This window comes from Hibiscus syriacus, unplaced genomic scaffold, assembly GCF_006381635.1.
Source record: "Hibiscus syriacus cultivar Baekdansim isolate YM2019G1 unplaced genomic scaffold, ASM638163v2 tig00111440_pilon, whole genome shotgun sequence".
Classification (NCBI taxonomy): domain Eukaryota; kingdom Viridiplantae; phylum Streptophyta; class Magnoliopsida; order Malvales; family Malvaceae; genus Hibiscus; species Hibiscus syriacus.
In genome coordinates, this window is record NW_024063094.1 from 327,878 (window position 1) to 346,595 (window position 18,718).

At 34.3% G+C, this 18,718-nt stretch overlaps 1 protein-coding gene across 1 annotated transcript; it reads right to left on the reverse strand.

The window, feature by feature from the left end:
* Positions 1-856: 856 nt before the first annotated feature.
* LOC120163331 (receptor-like cytosolic serine/threonine-protein kinase RBK2) lies at positions 857-5,494 on the reverse strand. The gene is made up of 10 exons (XM_039173301.1): positions 5,275-5,494; positions 4,519-4,631; positions 4,066-4,431; positions 3,687-3,938; positions 3,453-3,607; positions 2,408-2,487; positions 2,191-2,326; positions 1,957-2,106; positions 1,067-1,258; positions 857-1,008 (listed from the first exon to the last, which is right to left on the reverse strand). Exons 1-9 carry the CDS (start codon positions 5,310-5,312, stop codon positions 1,091-1,093), a joined length of 1,458 nt encoding a protein of 485 aa, XP_039029232.1. The 5' UTR covers positions 5,313-5,494; the 3' UTR covers positions 857-1,008; positions 1,067-1,090.
* Between the last annotated feature and the right edge of the window lie 13,224 nt (positions 5,495-18,718).

The window sequence follows — 18,718 nt, forward strand, 5'->3', positions numbered from 1 at the left end:
TGAAAATATTAGAGTGATCTGTCTTTATATGTCGTTGTCTTAACAGTTCATGTTTTTACTCATCAAGTTGTCACTGATTGCTTATTGTTATATTTTGTAAATGTGTATCTTAAATGTATGTCTGATATATCTGATATAATTTAAGTACCTATTTAAAAAAACAATTAATTCATAAAAATGCCGATATACTTTTTTTACTTTAAGTATCTCAAATATTTTTCATATCAAAATAAATATTTAAACTTTTTATTTACATTAGTCTCAAAATTTAGGCATTTTCTAAATTTAATCCTTAAACTTGAATTTTTAATTCTTTAATATAAAGAAAGATTAAAAGCCCAAGTTAATCCATCAGAAATTGAAAAAAGTTATCAAATTACACAATTAATATGGAAAAATAAATTTAAGGATTAAATTTTTTTTTTGAAGAGATAATGATTAAATTAAGATTCCCTAAATAATGCTTTATCCCTTTTTATAAACTAAAACTTGAGAATCAAACTAATTGTTAATTAGGTAAAACAAGATAATTATCCCATAATTTAACCTTTATTTCCATTTTGGTCTCCTTTCCTTGTGTTTCCTTCCATCAATTACCAACAGTAGCTTAATGGATAATCCTTGCTTGATTTACTCAGAACTCCAGTTAAGCAGACTCACTCTAAACTTGGTATGTATTATATATATAATACATACGGATTATAATCTACTTACGCAGTGTAAATCGTTATAAGTTTTATACGATTTTAAAATCGTTGGATAAATAAAAATGATAAATTAAAATAAACTACTAAAATTATCTTCTTGTTTTCTATATATATATATATATTTCAACTTCCTTCCAAGTTTTCAAACCTTAGATGTATACATTACACCAAGGGAGACATAATTTTGATTTTGATAAACTGTTTTTCACATGAAATTTGGAAGAACCCCATGCTTCCAAATGCCATGAAACACAGCATCAAATTGATTTTTCCTCTTAGTTCCATGAGATTTGCAGCAAACCTTCATGCTCAAAAACACCATCTTGTTTTTTTGGTAATGATTCGTCTCTGGTTTCGGCCGAAACAAAGTTATAACTGGCTTTTTAAGAACCTAAAGCAATCTCCCGAAGTCGATTGATATTGTTCAGTTTCGTCGAGTTGTACTCTTGAGCATCGCAGAGCTCGTTTGAGTATGTTCTATGGTGGGTTGGATTTTGGGATTCTTTATAACATTCTGCTACATATTCATCACCCCTCAGCAGTATCACAACCTGCATTATAAACAACATAAACTAACTTGTTATCTACACAAAATGCAAACAAATCCGGAATACGAGGACTAGTTACCTTTTGTTTTTGAATCCGATCTTCGAATACGAGAAGCAAACCAGTGAATGAAAAGGTAAATAATCATTCGCCGTTAATAAAAAAGCAGACAGAAAACACGAGCCTAAAACCAAGTCATCGCTTGAGAAAACGATTTTGCCATTCATGCACAGAATTGGTATTTCTAAATGTTGGTATACACAGTTGCTTGTGGTTTCGAACTTCTTGATGCAATATTTATTCGGTTTCGGCAGGGACGTCGTGAAAAAAATAATTCATTTTCAATAAAGGTCATTGAGAAACTACAAGGAACAGAAGAAGATATGGATGCCACAAGCAAGCAGAGGTCGACCTTTTACTGCTATCGTCGGGTGAATTCTACCATTGCACATGGACAAACATGCAACTCAAACATATTGTGGCATCGTAAAATCAAACGATATCAGCATGCTGAAATAAGTGAAGTAACTTTACGGAAGTACTGTTTCTTTCCTAATGAAACGAATCAGTGGACCTTCTAAAAGAGCTATGTCGGATACCATATCACAGCATCTTTTTTATTTCCTAATCTTACTTTGTTTTCTCTAATTTCTTTCTAGCGTGCGTTAACAAATATTCAAGAACTTATATAAGTAATCCTCACCTGACTCATTTGAGGACGAAGAATAGGAGAATGTTCAATGCATAAAGAGGCAGTCAGAGCCATGCGATCAACCTCATCTGCATCATAATCGTCACCGAGGAAAGGATCTAAGAGCTCTGTAATATCATTCTCATCGAGAAGAGGCTTTGCCTACAAAAAAATTAGAAAGGGTAAGTAAGGAGCCTTTACGATTCTGGTACGTTGGAGTGATCGATTTTTTTGTAAGAAATGTACCCATGTTACAACACTTTGCTGTTGATCATCTACAGCTTTCCTTCCTGTTATGAGCTCCAAAAGCAGAATACCAAATGCATAGACATCAGTTTTCTCGTCAACTATGCCATGCATGAAGTATTCGGGTGCAAAATAGCTGCAGCCCGACGAAATAAATGTGTCAGCATCACAACAGAAGTATTTATTAACTCGATAAAGATACTTGAAGCTTACGAACCCAAAAGTGCCTTCAAACTTCGATACGTTGTAATGAGTCCACTGTCTAGGTAGCCACTTGGCAAGACCGAAATCGCAAATCTGGAAAACAAATTGGCTTACGTTATCAATAAATGAAACGGATAAAGTAAATCATATACAAATGCTAATAGATGGTTGACATTCTTTATAAAATAAATGTCATAAACTTCCAAAAAAAAACATGACAGATATAGCAGCACTATTATGGGTAGATCTTGCCTATATATATCGACAAAAATAACTATGATAGTATACTTGAGGCGCCTATTAGAAACAAAATAACGGAAACAATTTTCCGACAGAAAAGGCAGTGATATTAGTTCTCATAAAGCACAACACAAGATCCATGCATACTTAATGGAAAGATATCGAGACAGAATATAGTATTGACATAATAGGCTAAGAGTTTCACTATAACTGCAGCCACCATCAGAGTGAGCACAAAGGAAGCAGCCCGTATCCCGCATATGCTTCAACCTCCTCATTTTGTGACTAGATTTAAGTTTCCAAATGTATGGCCTGAAGGCTTGCACAAAGCTCATACCTTATAAGGCTCAAATTGTGATGAAGCTTAACACAAGTATTAGGGTATTACAATCAAAATCTAGGACACAACATAAATTTGGCCAATCACTAGGGAAACGAAAACAAGCTATCATTGGTTGGTTAAACCGGCTTCTTTATGGTTTAAAAAATTACAGAGCATAAGAACATAGAAATTGTCAATTACACTGACCTGGTTTCTTTTCTTTCGGGTGTTACAGGCAAATGGTAAATAATGTTATACAAAAAAAGAAAAATGAACAAAGGTAATTGCCATAGTCAATAGATGTGGAAACTTGAAGTATGCATGGATGGATTTCTGGAAAAAATTTAGCACCTAGTTATCGTAGATAACCGTAAGTACCCAGCTTACGAATATCAGTTCTAGAACTTTACAAGAAAATGCATTCTCTCTTTTTTTTTCCTCCCAGTACGTAGTTTCATGATTCCCTTCTATCATGAAAAATACAGATGCAAGCTACCTTAGGCTCAAAGTTCTCTGTAAGAAGAATATTATCAGCCTTGATATCTCTATGAATAATCCGCCTTTCACAAGTCTCGTGAAGATATGTGAGGCCATCTGCTGTACCCAAAGCAATCTTATATCTTTTACTCCAATCCAGTGTACCTTTTGAACCTGGATAACGTTGAAGACTCAAGAGCATCAAAAACTTATCATGACGACTCGAAAAAAACAATGTGGATTAGGAACAAACCATGAAGAGCTGATGCCAAACTTCCCATTGGAGATAACTGAAAGACAAGGTGCATTCCTCCCTCAATGCAACATCCAATCAACTTAGCGGTGTTTGGATGTTTTACATGGGCTATAATGCCGAGCTCTGATAGGAAGCCTGCAGTCCTCTCATCTGGTGTCCCTTTGTTCGCCCGCTTTATTGCTACGAGCTTTCCGTTCTTCAACTGACCCTTGTAGACTTCAGCATAACCACCCCTTCCAATTATGTTCTCTACAAGAAATAATACCCTTACATTAAATCAACATCATTGTATTCAAATGTATTGACAGTATCGTTAAGCATCCTGACATAACTTCATATTTTGCAAGTGCTAATAGCCTTGAAAATAATTGCATACCTCGGTTAAAGTTGTCTGTTGCAGCTCGGAGCTCAGATAGGCTGAAGTTCTCTAAAGAAGACTTGAAGTTGTACAAGTCTCTCAGCATAGGACTCTCCTTCGTGCTCCTGTTGTTCTTTCTTGATAGCTTGGGTACAGGAAATAGAGGGAAGGTATGCAAGTGCTTGTCCGATTTTCTTTTCAATAATTTGAAGAATTTTCTCCAGTTAGAAATAGCTGCTGGATGTGAACAACGAATTTCTGCCTTGGGGCTGTCAGCGGGAGAGGTTAAATCGGGTTCCGAGCCTAATTCAAAGCTACCTTCTATAACTCCTGTAGGAGATGATCCATCTTTTTTATCGTCTTCCGCAATCAATGCCCACAATTCTTAAATAGAATAAGAAAGAAAGATCGGTAAGAGTTTGCACTAAGAGAAACACATGCACCACACATGAATCAGATAGGTCGCAATACCTTGGGCCGATGAATATGTAGAAAGTTTTTTTCCTTGTCTTCTATGTTTTGCTCGAACAACCCCACCTTCCGAGTTCTCATCCTCCCTCTCGCCGGAATCCGAGGAACTCTCACTGGAAGACACCAACGACGATAACATCGCAATAATCTATCAAAACCAAAAAATTCTTTAGGATGACACAACAATAAAACATAAGCCAACATGGAAATCATCATCTTACCTATGGAAAACTTGAAAATCTCAAAAGAAAAGTAGCTCTAAACCAGATTCAATGCAAAAGAGAAAGGATTTGCAGAAAATAAACAAAAATACATGTCTATCAAATGTGACATTTGCCGAAAATCCTCAAGATTGATAAGCTGAAACTCACAATTGCTAACAATAATCATGTAGAAACTAGATATCACAACATGAATAGCATCAAAACCAATCTTCTCCATAAACAGCACAAAGGAAAAGGAAAAGGGGAAATGGTAAAAGAAAAGCTCTGGTAAATACAAAATGGAACAAAAACAATGGCCACCACTCAACAAACATTTGATGAAAAGAGAAAAATAACTCTTTTCATAACATCCATTGATGAACATTACAAAAAGGAAAGAACTTTCAACAAAACCAAGATTATACCCATATGAAATAACATGGAGGAGAACAAAAACACAAACAACATGCAAGCATTCAATAAACTTAGGAAAACAAAAACAATCTTAAAAAAATACCCAAATGAGAAAACATGAAGAAAAACAAATACATACCTCAAAGTAGCATTTTTATCAGCATTAACATCGGCCATGAACACTCTCAGAACAAGCGAATAACCAAACCAAACAACAATGTGATAGACAGAAAGCAAAACAAAACAAAACAAAACAAAACAAATACAATGTTGTTGTTGTGGTTTCTATAACATTAAAGCCCTGTTCTTTAGCCCATAATTTTGACCCCTCGAAAATCAACACTTTTATTGTGTTCTTTTTAAGACGCAGGAAAGGATCATCTGCAACTTTACATAGCTATATATGGAGAAGTTTTCATCTTTTCTTTTTCTTTTTTTATCCCCTCTCTTCTTTTTAGGAAAAAGTAGAGATTTTTCACAAAGTGGGACTACTTACAAACCAACATTTACCTTTGTTTTGTTGTTTTCTACCCCTCTCATTAGTCATTACACGAGTCCGCAAGAATCGCCAGTCTGCTGTGTTGGGTCGGCGACATGTGTTGAAAGCTCTGCAGCGACTTCTGCTCTCAACCTTTAACTCTCAAAACTGTGCCAACTTTTTTCAATAAAGGGAAAAGTACAAAAATTTCTATAGTTTATAGAATATTAATTTTTTTATCCATTTTCGTTAGAAGTGTTAACACACCTTTTCGTCTTATTAGGATTTAAATTCTTAAAATTAGGATAGAATTTTAGAATTCAAACTCCTAAAAATAAGATAGTGTTCTACTATGATTTAAACTCTTAAAGATAGGATTCAAAAGCATTATAAATAGTCATTGTAACTTACTATTGTAACACACGATTTACACACAAAACACAGAGGAAAACACGGAAAATACAAAGGCAAAGCTATTGTAAACGATTCGAAAAAGAAATAAAAGGTAACATCTTTTTTACATTGGTTCGTTCATTTCTCGCATGTGCACGTTATTTTTCTTGAGATTTGGTTCTAATAACTCAAAACGTGGGTTGCGTATATAACCAAAAAGGGGTGAAGTTTCGAACCTAGATCTACCCCCCGAGGCGTGTTCATTTTTTTAAATATTTAATTCACCCCCTAAATTATTTTTTCTTACTTTATTATTCTTGTTATATATGCATGTTACTTTCTATTAATTTTATTATATATGTATATGTATTTTTTTTTAGTGTTATTATATATATATATTTCTTATTTTACATGTATAAATACGTATATTAATTTTAATTTTTTTATTATTATTTTACTTATATATATATGCTTTTACTTTTTTATATATTTTACTCATTTATTTATCTATTTTCTTTTTATCTTTATCTTATATTTTATGTTTTTATATTCTTTTACTTGTTTTATTTATTTATTTACATTATCATTTTATTTTTATTTAGTTGTTTGCTATGTATATATTAGTGTTATTGTATTTTTATTTTATATATTCTATTCATTTTATATTTACTTTATTTCTTTCTTAATCTCATTATTTTATTTGTTTTACCTTTATTTATCATTTATTCATCTCTTCTAACCCATATTTTAACTTTTAAAGGGTATATTTTTAAATCCGTCAAAGGTAAGTAATTTTGGATCATTATTTTATCTTTTAATTTAAACTTATAATTTTCTTAATCAAAGACAACTGGAAATTACGTAGTACCGAAAGGGCAGTTCAAGGGTGCTAATCCTTCCTTGACTGTAACCGACTCCCGAACCCGACACATCTTTGTAAAGACGCAGATCAGGTAAGAAATAAGGTATCCGATCAACCTATTTATTCTTAAATAAATGATCGGTGGCGACTCCAATCCACATTTTTTAAGTCGAAGCCCAATCCCGGGGCCCAACCGAAAGACGGTTGCGACAGCTTGGCGACTCCACTGGGATTTTCAAGTGAGTCAGGCTAAGGTAATTTTCAGTTGTTTTTTTAACAAAAAGGGTAAGTTTAAATTTTAAGGTAACATTTTGATCTTTATTGCTTACTTTTGATTATATTTTTTCAAGTAAATAGTTGTACTAACCGTTTTCTCAATGATTTCAGACCTTAAAGTCTTTTTTCATCTAAGGCTCTAAACCCGAGCTCCGAACCCGTTTTAAGTGGGGGTGAAAGCGACGCATTCGTGTGAATTTATTCACCGCATATGCCTAGCAAGTAGCCTTCGGGATTCATATACCTTATGTCTTCGTGTGAATTTATTCTCCGCATAGACATAAGGGAATGTGTCATCTCGAGTTTAACTTAGTCCACACAAGCCTGTGATGGGTTTAGGACTAAGGGTCTGGCACGCCCAAGGGGGCACCAGCAAGGAGAACTCGGGTACCGTTTTTTAGAACCTAAACTGGGAGACTTTGAAGAATTAGAGCATATCCCAAAACCTCATTTCAAACCCTAGGATGCCAGAATTATTTCATGCTTTACTTTATGTTCAAAGCATGCGAACTAGACAAATATGCGGTTAGGATTTGTTTGAAATTAGCATGTGGGATAGAGATCATATCCGAGTAGGAATACTAAACATGTTCGGGTAGATATCATGTGGGGTATGATTTTTCATTTTATTATTTTTATTTACCTCACTAATTTTTTTTATTTTGTCCTCTTTTATTTTGTTTTCATCATTTGCATCATAACAAGAGGCCATTGATCTATAAAAAGGTGTTTGTTACACAAAATAATCTGAATTAATGGATAAAGGTGTTGTAATACAAGAGATTAAAAACCCCGAGGTACGACTATGGTCCAAGAAGATTCAGAAGGGAAAGGGAGACAGTCTTCAAGGAAGCTATGTGTCAGAACTGGTTAGCTACGCCTCTATTAGCCTAAAGCAGAACGACGTGTAAGAGCTTCGGGACATCTGGGGCAGTTGGAAGAATGATTGGAAACAGAAGTTCAGTCAGCGATATGGTGACATTGCACTTTTGCTTCATGTTAAGATCGACGAGCCCTTAATCAGAGCCTTGGTTCGATTCTGGAACCCAGGATACAGTTTCTTCACTTTTAACCAGGAGGACATGGTACCTACCATCGAGGAGTATACTACACTATTGCACTGTGAAAGCATTAAACTGGAGCGAGCCTACATTAAACACATCAAGAGTCAGTCTTTCAAGAACAGACTGGCTAAGATTGCAGGAGTTGATGAAAAGTGGGTGACTGACCGACTCCGAAACAAAGGTAACGGGCAGGGAATTGAGTGGATCCACATAAGGAAACTAATGAATGACCACCCTGATGAATGGAAGACTATAGACCTTTTTTGCACTAGGTCTGTATGGCTTGATCATCTTTCCAAAGATTTTGGGATGCATTGACGCAACCGTGTTGGAACTATTTGAGCAACTTCCGAAACAGGTCAACCCAGCACCAACCATTTTAGCCGAGACCTTTCGGTCTCTCAACCATTGCCGAAGAGCTGGCGGAGGTAGATTCATTGGATGTGTTCAGCTCCTTCAAGTCTGGATTCACAGCCACTTCTGGAAGACTAATGGGGTTGCCTACCGCCGATTTAGCACTACGTATTCACATTTGAGAGAGTTTATCACCATGAAATGACATGAAGGAACTTCAAAAGAGAAGTGGATGAAAGTCTTCACTCATCTATCAAGACCGAGATATTACTTGGAGAGCCCCCTGGTTGTTCCTCAGTGACGTTCTTTTCCAATGTGGGGACTCTGACACTATGACCTTACCTGAACTTTGGGATGCAGTTGGGTATGCTTCATTATTAGCACTTAGACATTATGGGGCACGTCAGTTTGTCCCAGCAACATGCGGACTAGCTAAATCAGAGTTTGAGTATCACGGTGACAGTTATAAGAAGAGGATCAAAGAGATTGTCGATTCATGGAAGAAAGTGTTACGGATGGATATTGTGGCTGATAAAGACATGCTTACCCCAGACTATTTAGAGTGGCGAAGATTGCAAAAAAACGACAACACCCCGGTGCCAAACTGTGATGACACACGGACCATGGAGGAGCATCTCAGGCATGTCCCTTCTGGACTTGAGATAGCCAAAACAGAGTTTGAAGCTGTGAACAATGAGCTGGGGAATAGGATAAAGGAACTTGAGGCTGAGCGCTATCAGTGGAATCTATATGCCGACTCTCAGAAAGATCGAGCAGACAAACTAGAAAGAGAACAAAACAGAGTTCGTTTAGAGCTCGAAGACTTGAGAAAGGGGTATCAAGATAAAGTCAAGGATAACTCCAAGTTGAAAGTGGCTTCTAAATACTAGAATGAGAGAGCTTGGAAGGAACAGATGAAGACTGCCCAGAGGCGCTTAGCATCAAAACCAATGCTTGAGAATCCGGATGGCTGATATGGAGAAACAACATGAGAGAGATGGCAAAACAATAGCTGAGTTAGAAGCTATTGTAGATGGGTTCAAGAAGCAAGCAATCAAGCTTCAGATAGTGCCCTTCGATGGATGTTTACAGTGGCGTTTCCGTTGGGAGCAAGCACAACAAAGGGTGAAGGCCAGAGATGCAGTCATCCGAGACTTCCTGGATCAAGTACAGAAGGCAGCTCGTCATCTACACGGCCTGGCAAGGGAAACTGGAATGGTCCGACAAGGCATACAACCAGTGACAGATGAAGACAGAAGACTTGTCAACCTACTAGAAGTTGTTCGGGGTCTAGAGGATTTAGTCCGAATGTACATTTGATCGTTTTTATGTCTCTTACAAGATAAAACATTTTTGTCTAAGTAAAGATTATTTATAATAATAGACACTTTTCTGGATCAATGCCTCGAACATTTCATGCATTCTTGCATTTTGCATTTTTGCCTTTCTGCATCTTCATCTACATTTTTAAGCATTTTCACAAACATGAAATTAAGTCATGAAGGACTCGATGAAGTGGATTTAACCACATGGAAGCAAGATTGTAACATTAAAGAGCCTGATCAGCTGATGGTAGGACAAAGCCTGCCAAGATGATCTAAGAAAAGAATCCCCATATTCTAAGGGCTACAATGTTGAAGCTGTTAACTGTTACCACATAAGAAGCCCCAAACATTCCTCTGAAAACTGTAAGGCGCTTGCCGAAGAATGGGGCATGTTATATACCATTTGCAATTAGAGGATTGTTTTGTTTGAACACGTCTTTGATCTTTCATGTTTGCTTAATCTTTTAAAGGATTGAATTTATGCTACTTTCTAAGGTGGAGCAATTGAATAAATTTTAATCTTTAGTTCTTCGAATATTAAATGAATTAAGGATTCTTTTAATTCTTCAAGAATTATAGATTTTTGACATGTGACAAGATTAGACCTTTCTTATCCTGACTCAAACCCCAAAATAAAATACCTTGATTCTTTACCCAAAATAACTCATGGTCATTACCACAAAGACCAAATTCTTGAACATTGCCTTTATCTTTTCGATACACCCATACCTTTCTTTGAGTCAATAAAATCACACCACTGTCTTTTTGGACTCAAAATTGACATTTTAATACCATTAAAACCCAAGGCATTGAGTTGTTCATCTGAACATGAGCGTTATTCTAAAGACACAACTTGGGGCATCTCGCGGGGAGCTTGAACATTGAGACACCTGGGGAAAAAAAGAAGAAGAATTCATCTGAAATAATTCATCTGAAATAATTCTATCATGCATTAACTACATTGTTTTCATGTGAATATAACTAATCCTGAAAATCTATCCCCCTGGGATACCTCTTCTGTGAAGACTTACATGTATGAAATGATGAATGGCTTTCTTTCTTTATCCCTTCACAACAGGAGAAAATATATATCCCTTGTGTCCCCTTTTTGTGCCTATAGTATTTTTTCTTCTGATTCAACCCTAACCAAGGATCACCCTCCACACTGGGGGGCAAGGTGGAAGAAATCTGCTCACATGAATGAAGACATCGATCCAAAGGTAGACCAAATGGCAAGTGCGAAGATCCAATCAAGAAAAAAAAGAAAAGAAGCAAAAGAAGAAAAAAAAAAGAAAAAAGAGAAACAAAAGAAAAAAAAAGAAAGAACAAAAAAAAAAGACAAAAAGCACATGCAAAGATTCCCTAAAGACAAATGGCATATCAAGCTTCAAACTATGAGATTGATCAAGCACAAACATTCTCGAATCACTGAATCACTTCACTCGAAGATCATAGAGCATCAAGAGAGAGACATTTTGAGCAAGACATGATTGAAGGCATCAGAATGAATTGATCCTTGGTTCAACACCCTAAAACACTTGTTTGGGCCTATTTATCATTTTCTTTCATAACCATGAAACCTGGCCTACATTACATGCCTTAAAAGTCCCTTCTAATCATACATGGATTTCTAAACAGAAGAGACTATCTTCAGATTTCATCTCGCCCATCAGGATTAATCTTTGTTTGCAAAAAATAATGTAATTAATGCATGGTAGAGAAAAATAACAAAGGGGGGTTCAAGACGTAAATCCTGAATAACGTCTTGAAACCAAAGGAGGGTTCGAGTTGAAAACCTGAAAAGGCGACTCGAATATAAAAATTGTGCAACTGAGGCGATCACACAAATTCCTTGATATGGAATCACACAACCCGAGTGTGATCACGAAGGGGAGTCAGAGAACACTTCCAGTAGAGGAGCATGCAAGCTACCCCATCAAACCGTTAAGCATCAAAGGCCAAACCTATGAGCATCAAATGCCAAACCTTTGAGCATCAAATGCCAAACCTTTGACCAAACATAATAACCTGAGATTTTTTTTTTATCCTTTCCTTACTTAACCACTTCCCAAAAATAGCTTTGATCTTGGCACTTGTCAAATAACTATAATTCATTAAAGGATTAACAACATAATTAATTCTTTGATATCCGATGAACTCTAGTTTATGATTCGTCTAAATTGTAAAACCGTGAAAGTGACAATATTTTCAAAACTTTGGATCAAACATTTTTCAAAACTCTTTTAATTGATATTTTCATAACTTGGAAAATAAAAGAGAAAGAAAAACATTTTTTTCAAACAAGACAGTCTCTCTAGAGTGGATCTTGGTAAATGACATGTGACTTTTAGACACAAAACTCATGCTCAGAATCAATGCTGAAGCAAGAAATGAGGAACATTTGGGGCATCTTTGAAGATTCAACATCAAATATTGGGGCATTTTTTGATATTGGGGCATCATTTGGGGATTCAACATCCTAATGCAAATTATCAGACCTTTTTCAGGAGATAAAATATAACTAATTCATGTTACATGCATCTTATGCATACATTTTAGAGCATCATATTTATCATTTTCCACATACATAATTTTTTACAGCTTTTAGAGCCAATTTCAACTTCACAACGAAAGATATTGGACTCCAGACAACGCAAGTTCAACTTCACGACGAAGGGACCGCTGGTTGTCAACAAACAATTTCCCAATTTCGGAGCCAATTTCAACTTCACAGCGAAGGATATTGGACTCCAGACAACGCAAGTTCAACTTCACGACGAAGGGACCGCTGGTTGTCAACAAACAACTTCTCAATTTCAGAGCCAATTTCAACTTCACAACGAAGAATATTGGACTCCAGACAACGCAAGTTCAACTTCACGATGAAGGGACCGCTGGTTGTCAACAAACAATTTCCCAATTTTGGAGCCAATTTCAACTTCACAGCGAAGGATATTGGACTCCAGACAACGCAAGTTCAACTTCACGACGAAGGGACCGCTGGTTGTCAATAAACAACTTCTCAATTTCAGAGCCAATTTCAACTTCACAGCGAATGATATTGGACTCCAGACAACGCAAGTTCAACTTCACGACGAAGGGACCGCTGGTTGTCAACAAACAACTTCCCAATTTCAGAGCCAATTTCAACTTCACAGCGAAGGATATTGGATTCGAGACGACGCAAGTTCAACTTCAAAACGAAGGGACCGCTGGTTGTCAACAAACAATTTCCCAATTTCGGAGCCAATTTTAACTTCACAGCGAAGGATATTGGACTCGAGACAATACAAGTTCAACTTCACAACGAAGGGACGGCTGGTTGTCAACAAACAATTTCCCGATTCCAGAGCCAATTTCAACTTCACGACGGAGGATATTGGACTCGGAACAATCCTACTTACTTGAATTTCAACTTCACGACGAAGGATATCCAATTCCAGGCTCAACTTCACGACGAAGGGGCCACCCGCGGTTTCAACTTCACGACGAAGGGAATCGTACACACAAGCATCATCCATCTTTAGATTGGATTTCAACTTCACGACGAAGGATATCCAACTCAAAGAAGGATTATCTATCAACAAAGACCTTCGAGTTCGACTACGCTCAGCTCCAAGGCACAACATTTACAGTATAACTCAAGGCTAGAAGGGTTATCTGCCATCAAAATTGTCGAGTTCGATTCCATTCAGCTCGATGACACATCAATCACACTACTTTCTGGTTGCAGTCGAAGTTTTCAAGTCGAGAAGAGGACCTGGGTTAGCCGTGCCTTAGTGACAAGCAACCATTTTCAAGCAACATAGCTTAAGTCAAGAAAAAACTATCTGTCAATGAAGATTTTTGAGTTCGATTCCGATCCAAGGTCTTTAAACCGAGAAGAAGACCGGAGGGCAATGGGAAGCCACGTGCTGATTCAAATTCCGAACTACGGCTTTAATTTCATATCATTTCAAGATGAACTCGACTTCACGATGGAGGAGTTATCCGTAACTCAATTCGACAGGGAGTTATTGAAATATCAGAGTCAATTTTCAACTCCACTGAACGAAAAGTGTGTCTTTTAATCTTTGCCCTATCCCCGTTACACGACTATGGGCAAAAAGGGGCAACTGTTAACACACCTTTTCGTCCTACTAGGATTCAAACTCCTAAAAATAGGATATAATTTTAGGATTCAAACTCCTAAAAATATGATAGTGTTCTACTATGATTTAAACTCTTAAAGATAGGATTCACAAGCATTATAAATAGTCATTGTAACTCACTATTGTAACACACGATTTACACACAAAACACAGAGGAAAGCACGGAAAATACAAGGGCAAATCTATTGTAAACGATTCGAAAAGGAAATAAAAGGTAGCATCTTTTTTACATTGGTTCGTTCATTTCTCGCATGTGAACGTTATTTTTCTTGAGATTTGGTTCGAATAACCCAAAACGTGGGTTGCGCATATAACCAAAAAGGGGTGGGGTTTCGAAGTTTCGAACCTAGATCTACCCCCGAGGCGTGTTCAATTTTTTAAATATTTAATTCACCCCCCTAAATCATTTTTTCCTACTTTATTATTCTTGTTATATATGCATGTTACTTTCTATTAATTTTATTATATATGTATATATGTTTTTTAGTGTTATTATATATATATATTTATATATTTATATATTTCCTATTTTACATGTATAAATACGTATATTACTTTTGATTTTCTTTTTCTTTTTATTATTATTTTACTTATATATATATGCTTTTACTTTTTTATATATTTTACTCATTTATTTATCTATTTTCTTTTTATCTTTATCTTATATTTTATGTTTTTATATTCTTTTACTTGTTTTATTTATTTATTTGCATTATCATTTTATTTTTATTTAGTTGTTTGCTATGTATATATTAGTGTTATTGTATTTTTTATTTTATATATTCTATTCATTTTATATTTACTTTATTTCTTTCTTAATCTCCTTATTTTATTTGTTTTACTTTATTTATCATTTATTCATCTCTTCTAACCCATATTTTAACTTTTAAAGGGTATATTTTTAAATCCTTCAAAGGTAAGTAATTTTGGATCATTATTTTATCTTTTAATTTAAACTTATAATTTTCTTAATCAAAGACAACTGGAAATTACGTAGTACCGAAAGGGCAGTTCAAGGGTGCTAATCCTTCCTTGACTGTAACCGACTCCTGAACCCGACACATCTTTGGAAAGATGCAGATCAGGTAAGAAATAAGGTATCCGATCAACCTATTTATTCTTAAATAAATGATCGGTGGCGACTCCAATCCACATTTTTTAAGTCGAAGCCCAATCTCGGGGCCCAACCGAAAGACGGTTGCGACAATAAGGTTTTATTTTATTGAGTCTCTTACGAGTAATATTTATAAAATAGTCATTTTATTATTCATGTATCCTAAATTGATATTTTTTTGTTAAAAAATTAACTATAATCTCAGTTGAACATTAATTTATTGATTAAAATTTGATCTCATAAATTCTAACACGTTTTCGGTTGTTTGGTCATTGTTTTTGTTTATCTTTTTTCTTATGTTATATTTAACACTGTGTTGACTGATTAAGATGACATTTATTTGTTATCATATTGATATTCCTTACTTTAATCTTTGAATTGGATTTGAATACACATGTTCGTGGATAGTTTTCGCATGTCGTTCGACTCTTATTTATGGTACGTAGGTAGTATTTCAATAGTTTTATCATCTTTTGTGATTCTTTTGTAGACGTGCTCAGATTTGTTCGTATATATCTTTTATTTGAGTTGTTTAATTAGATTTTTTAATTTTTATATTGTATGAATTTAAGTGTTTAGTTTCTTGGGTTAATGGTTATTGGAAAAATATCTAATGTGTTTATTTATGGTTATGGTCTTAAATTTTCATTATAATTTTGAATATTTTAAATTTTTTTTATAAAATTAACGACTTCTGTAAAAATATTGATATTACGATTAGTTGTTCTTATTTAGTTATTTCATTTTATTATAGAGATTTTTTTTTAATTTTTAAATTAAGAAAGAATAAAGAAACCTTTTTTATATATATATATAATAGACATATAGTTTGTGGGGATGTTTTTTTTTACTAACAAAGTACTCAAACATTTAAATAATTCAATTTAAAAAATTACAAATTTGAGTTGTCAAGTATTAAAATTCGTAGGGAAGAGGTTGATATCATCATGTTTATGGCGATAAAAACACACCAATGGTTGCATTGATGTATTTTTATCATGTGCTCATACCTTCATAAATAAGAATTGGGTTTACAAACTTGAAACAAACATTAATTTTTCTTTTTATATAACTATTTGTATCTAATTTATTGATCAACTAATTCGGACTAGGTACCGTAGACACAAAGATGATTATCTTAACATAATTTGTTTCATTCACAAATATCAAAATACGAATCTCTGACCTAATTTAAAGATTTAGTACCTCATCTTATTAGATGAACTTGTAGATGGGATTACTAATTTTCCTTTAATGGTTGACCTAACCCATGATCAAATGTATTTTCATCTCATTTGATTTGCCATTTCATACAAAGTAAATAAAACGTGAAATGATAAACGTAAGCGATTCTTCTTTTGCTTCTAAAGAACAATACAAAAGTCGGTAAAAAGACATTAATGAAAGAGTTTCTCTCTTTCATCTTTTTCTATTTTCTATTTGTTATTCCTTTATTGTACCAAACGTTTCTCTCTTTTTCTTCATTTTATGTTAATGAAAGAGTTTTTGTTTACATCCATATCGGTAGATTTATAAATATTTTTGAAAATATGTATATATTAATAAAATAATTTTTTGTATAAATAGATATAAATAAACTTTTAGTATATATAAAATCAATAAAATAAATAATTAACAAAAAATTTAAATTTTCGAATGGACAACCAAAAATGGATCTGCCCTTGTACGCCACAAATTAAGCTATTATTATTATTTGTTATAAATAACATAAAGTGAATAATGATTCTAAAACATCTTTAACACCATATGTAAATTTTGATGATCATTTATTAAAAATTATTTTTTTCTATAAACTTGTCACGGTTCATTCCCTCTCAGTCACTACAGTAAAATATGTTTTTAGGGCATTTTTTTCAGTCATATAACGCAGTTTCTAAGCATCGCTTGTGGCAGAAAAAAAAGTCATTAAATGCGCCGTTGAAATCAACACCACAAAAGGTAGAGGCGTCTTTCGTCTAAAAATGCTGCTAAAGGTTATGAGTTTTAGCGGCGTTTTTCCCATAAATGTCGCTAAAGGTTATGAAATTTTGCGGCGTTGTTGAAAAATGCCGCTATATATCTTTCTCTTTTGTGACGTTTATAAAAAACCGCCGCAAAATGTTATGGCATATAGTTGCGTTTGTTCCCAAAAAAGTCGATAAATGTCATGACATATAGCGGCGTTTGTAAATTAAAATGCTACTATTGACTATGTCTATAGTGACATTTTTTTGTATAAACGCCGCAAATGTTCTAAAACTTTAGTGGCATTTTTTCTAAAACGCCAGTATTGATTATGTATTTAGTGGCGTTTGTTATACAAACACCGCTAATTAACACAGATTTTGCAAACGGTGTTTTCTGCCCTTTTATTACCCAAATTTAAATTTTTAACCTGTAGCATTATCCAATAAACATGACATCCATAACAACAAACTTTAATTTGATAACAACCAACTTTAAATCCATTACAATAAATCAAACTTTACATTAACATAATATATAATGCAGTTCAACATTGATAAGTAGAATGAACAAAGCATATATCTCAAATAAAACCTAAGTTGGTGGACTGTGAGGTTGATTTTTTCGGATCATCTGCATCATAGCTTCAAGTCGATTTTCAAATTCTTGACATTTTTGCTGATATGTTACTTCTCTCTCTGCTTCCCTCGCTTCATTTTCGGCTTCTATGTTAGCCATTTGTTTGATCCATTTCAACCAATTGTTGTTTTAAACGACTAACTTTTAATTGGGAAGACTGACTCTAAGATGACATGTAATGAGATGAACTGGATCCAAAATATTTGGTGGGAGTAACGAATGATCCTTCACAGCGAACCTGACAATATCTTTCAGGACCCAAAACTTCATTAATAACTTGATTTTCGATTTCATCCGCATTAACAATACAATGACTTGAAGTCGTAGCTTCATACTCCACCCTTTTATCCCTCATTTTTTCCTAATAATCTATTCAATAATTATTTTAAATAAGAATGTCGTACTATATATATAAATATAACATAATAAATGTACTATAATTTCTGCAGCTTCAGTAGTCATATGAGTGACATCCTTTTTTGTATGTGTCATGTTGAAGAGTTTTATTCGTCCAACTTTATAACCAAACATATTTTCCCACAATGTAGAATAAAAAATAAGTCTTGCAAAAACATTAATTAATAATATAATTAATCTTCGTTAATATGTGCTACTAACTATAAATCACTATGTGAATAATCTATAATACCTCATCATTAGGTATACAAGCAAAGCTCTTCGATCCAGCTTTGTGAGTAAACTTTTGTTGTTGTCTGCTAGCAACACCAACATGCTCTCGGTTCTACAATTTGAATTATTTACTTATAAAGTCAATATTATAATTCCTTTATATTATTTTTGAAAAATACATCATACTTGTCATTTCTTTGAACTCCAAAACCTGACTGCATCTTCCCATTGATACTTGAGCATTTCACATGGGACATTTTGTAGCTTCTCTTCAAGGCTGAGATCATTCTTGAAGTATTTCTTTTTTGATGAACTCTTGTGGTCTCTCCATC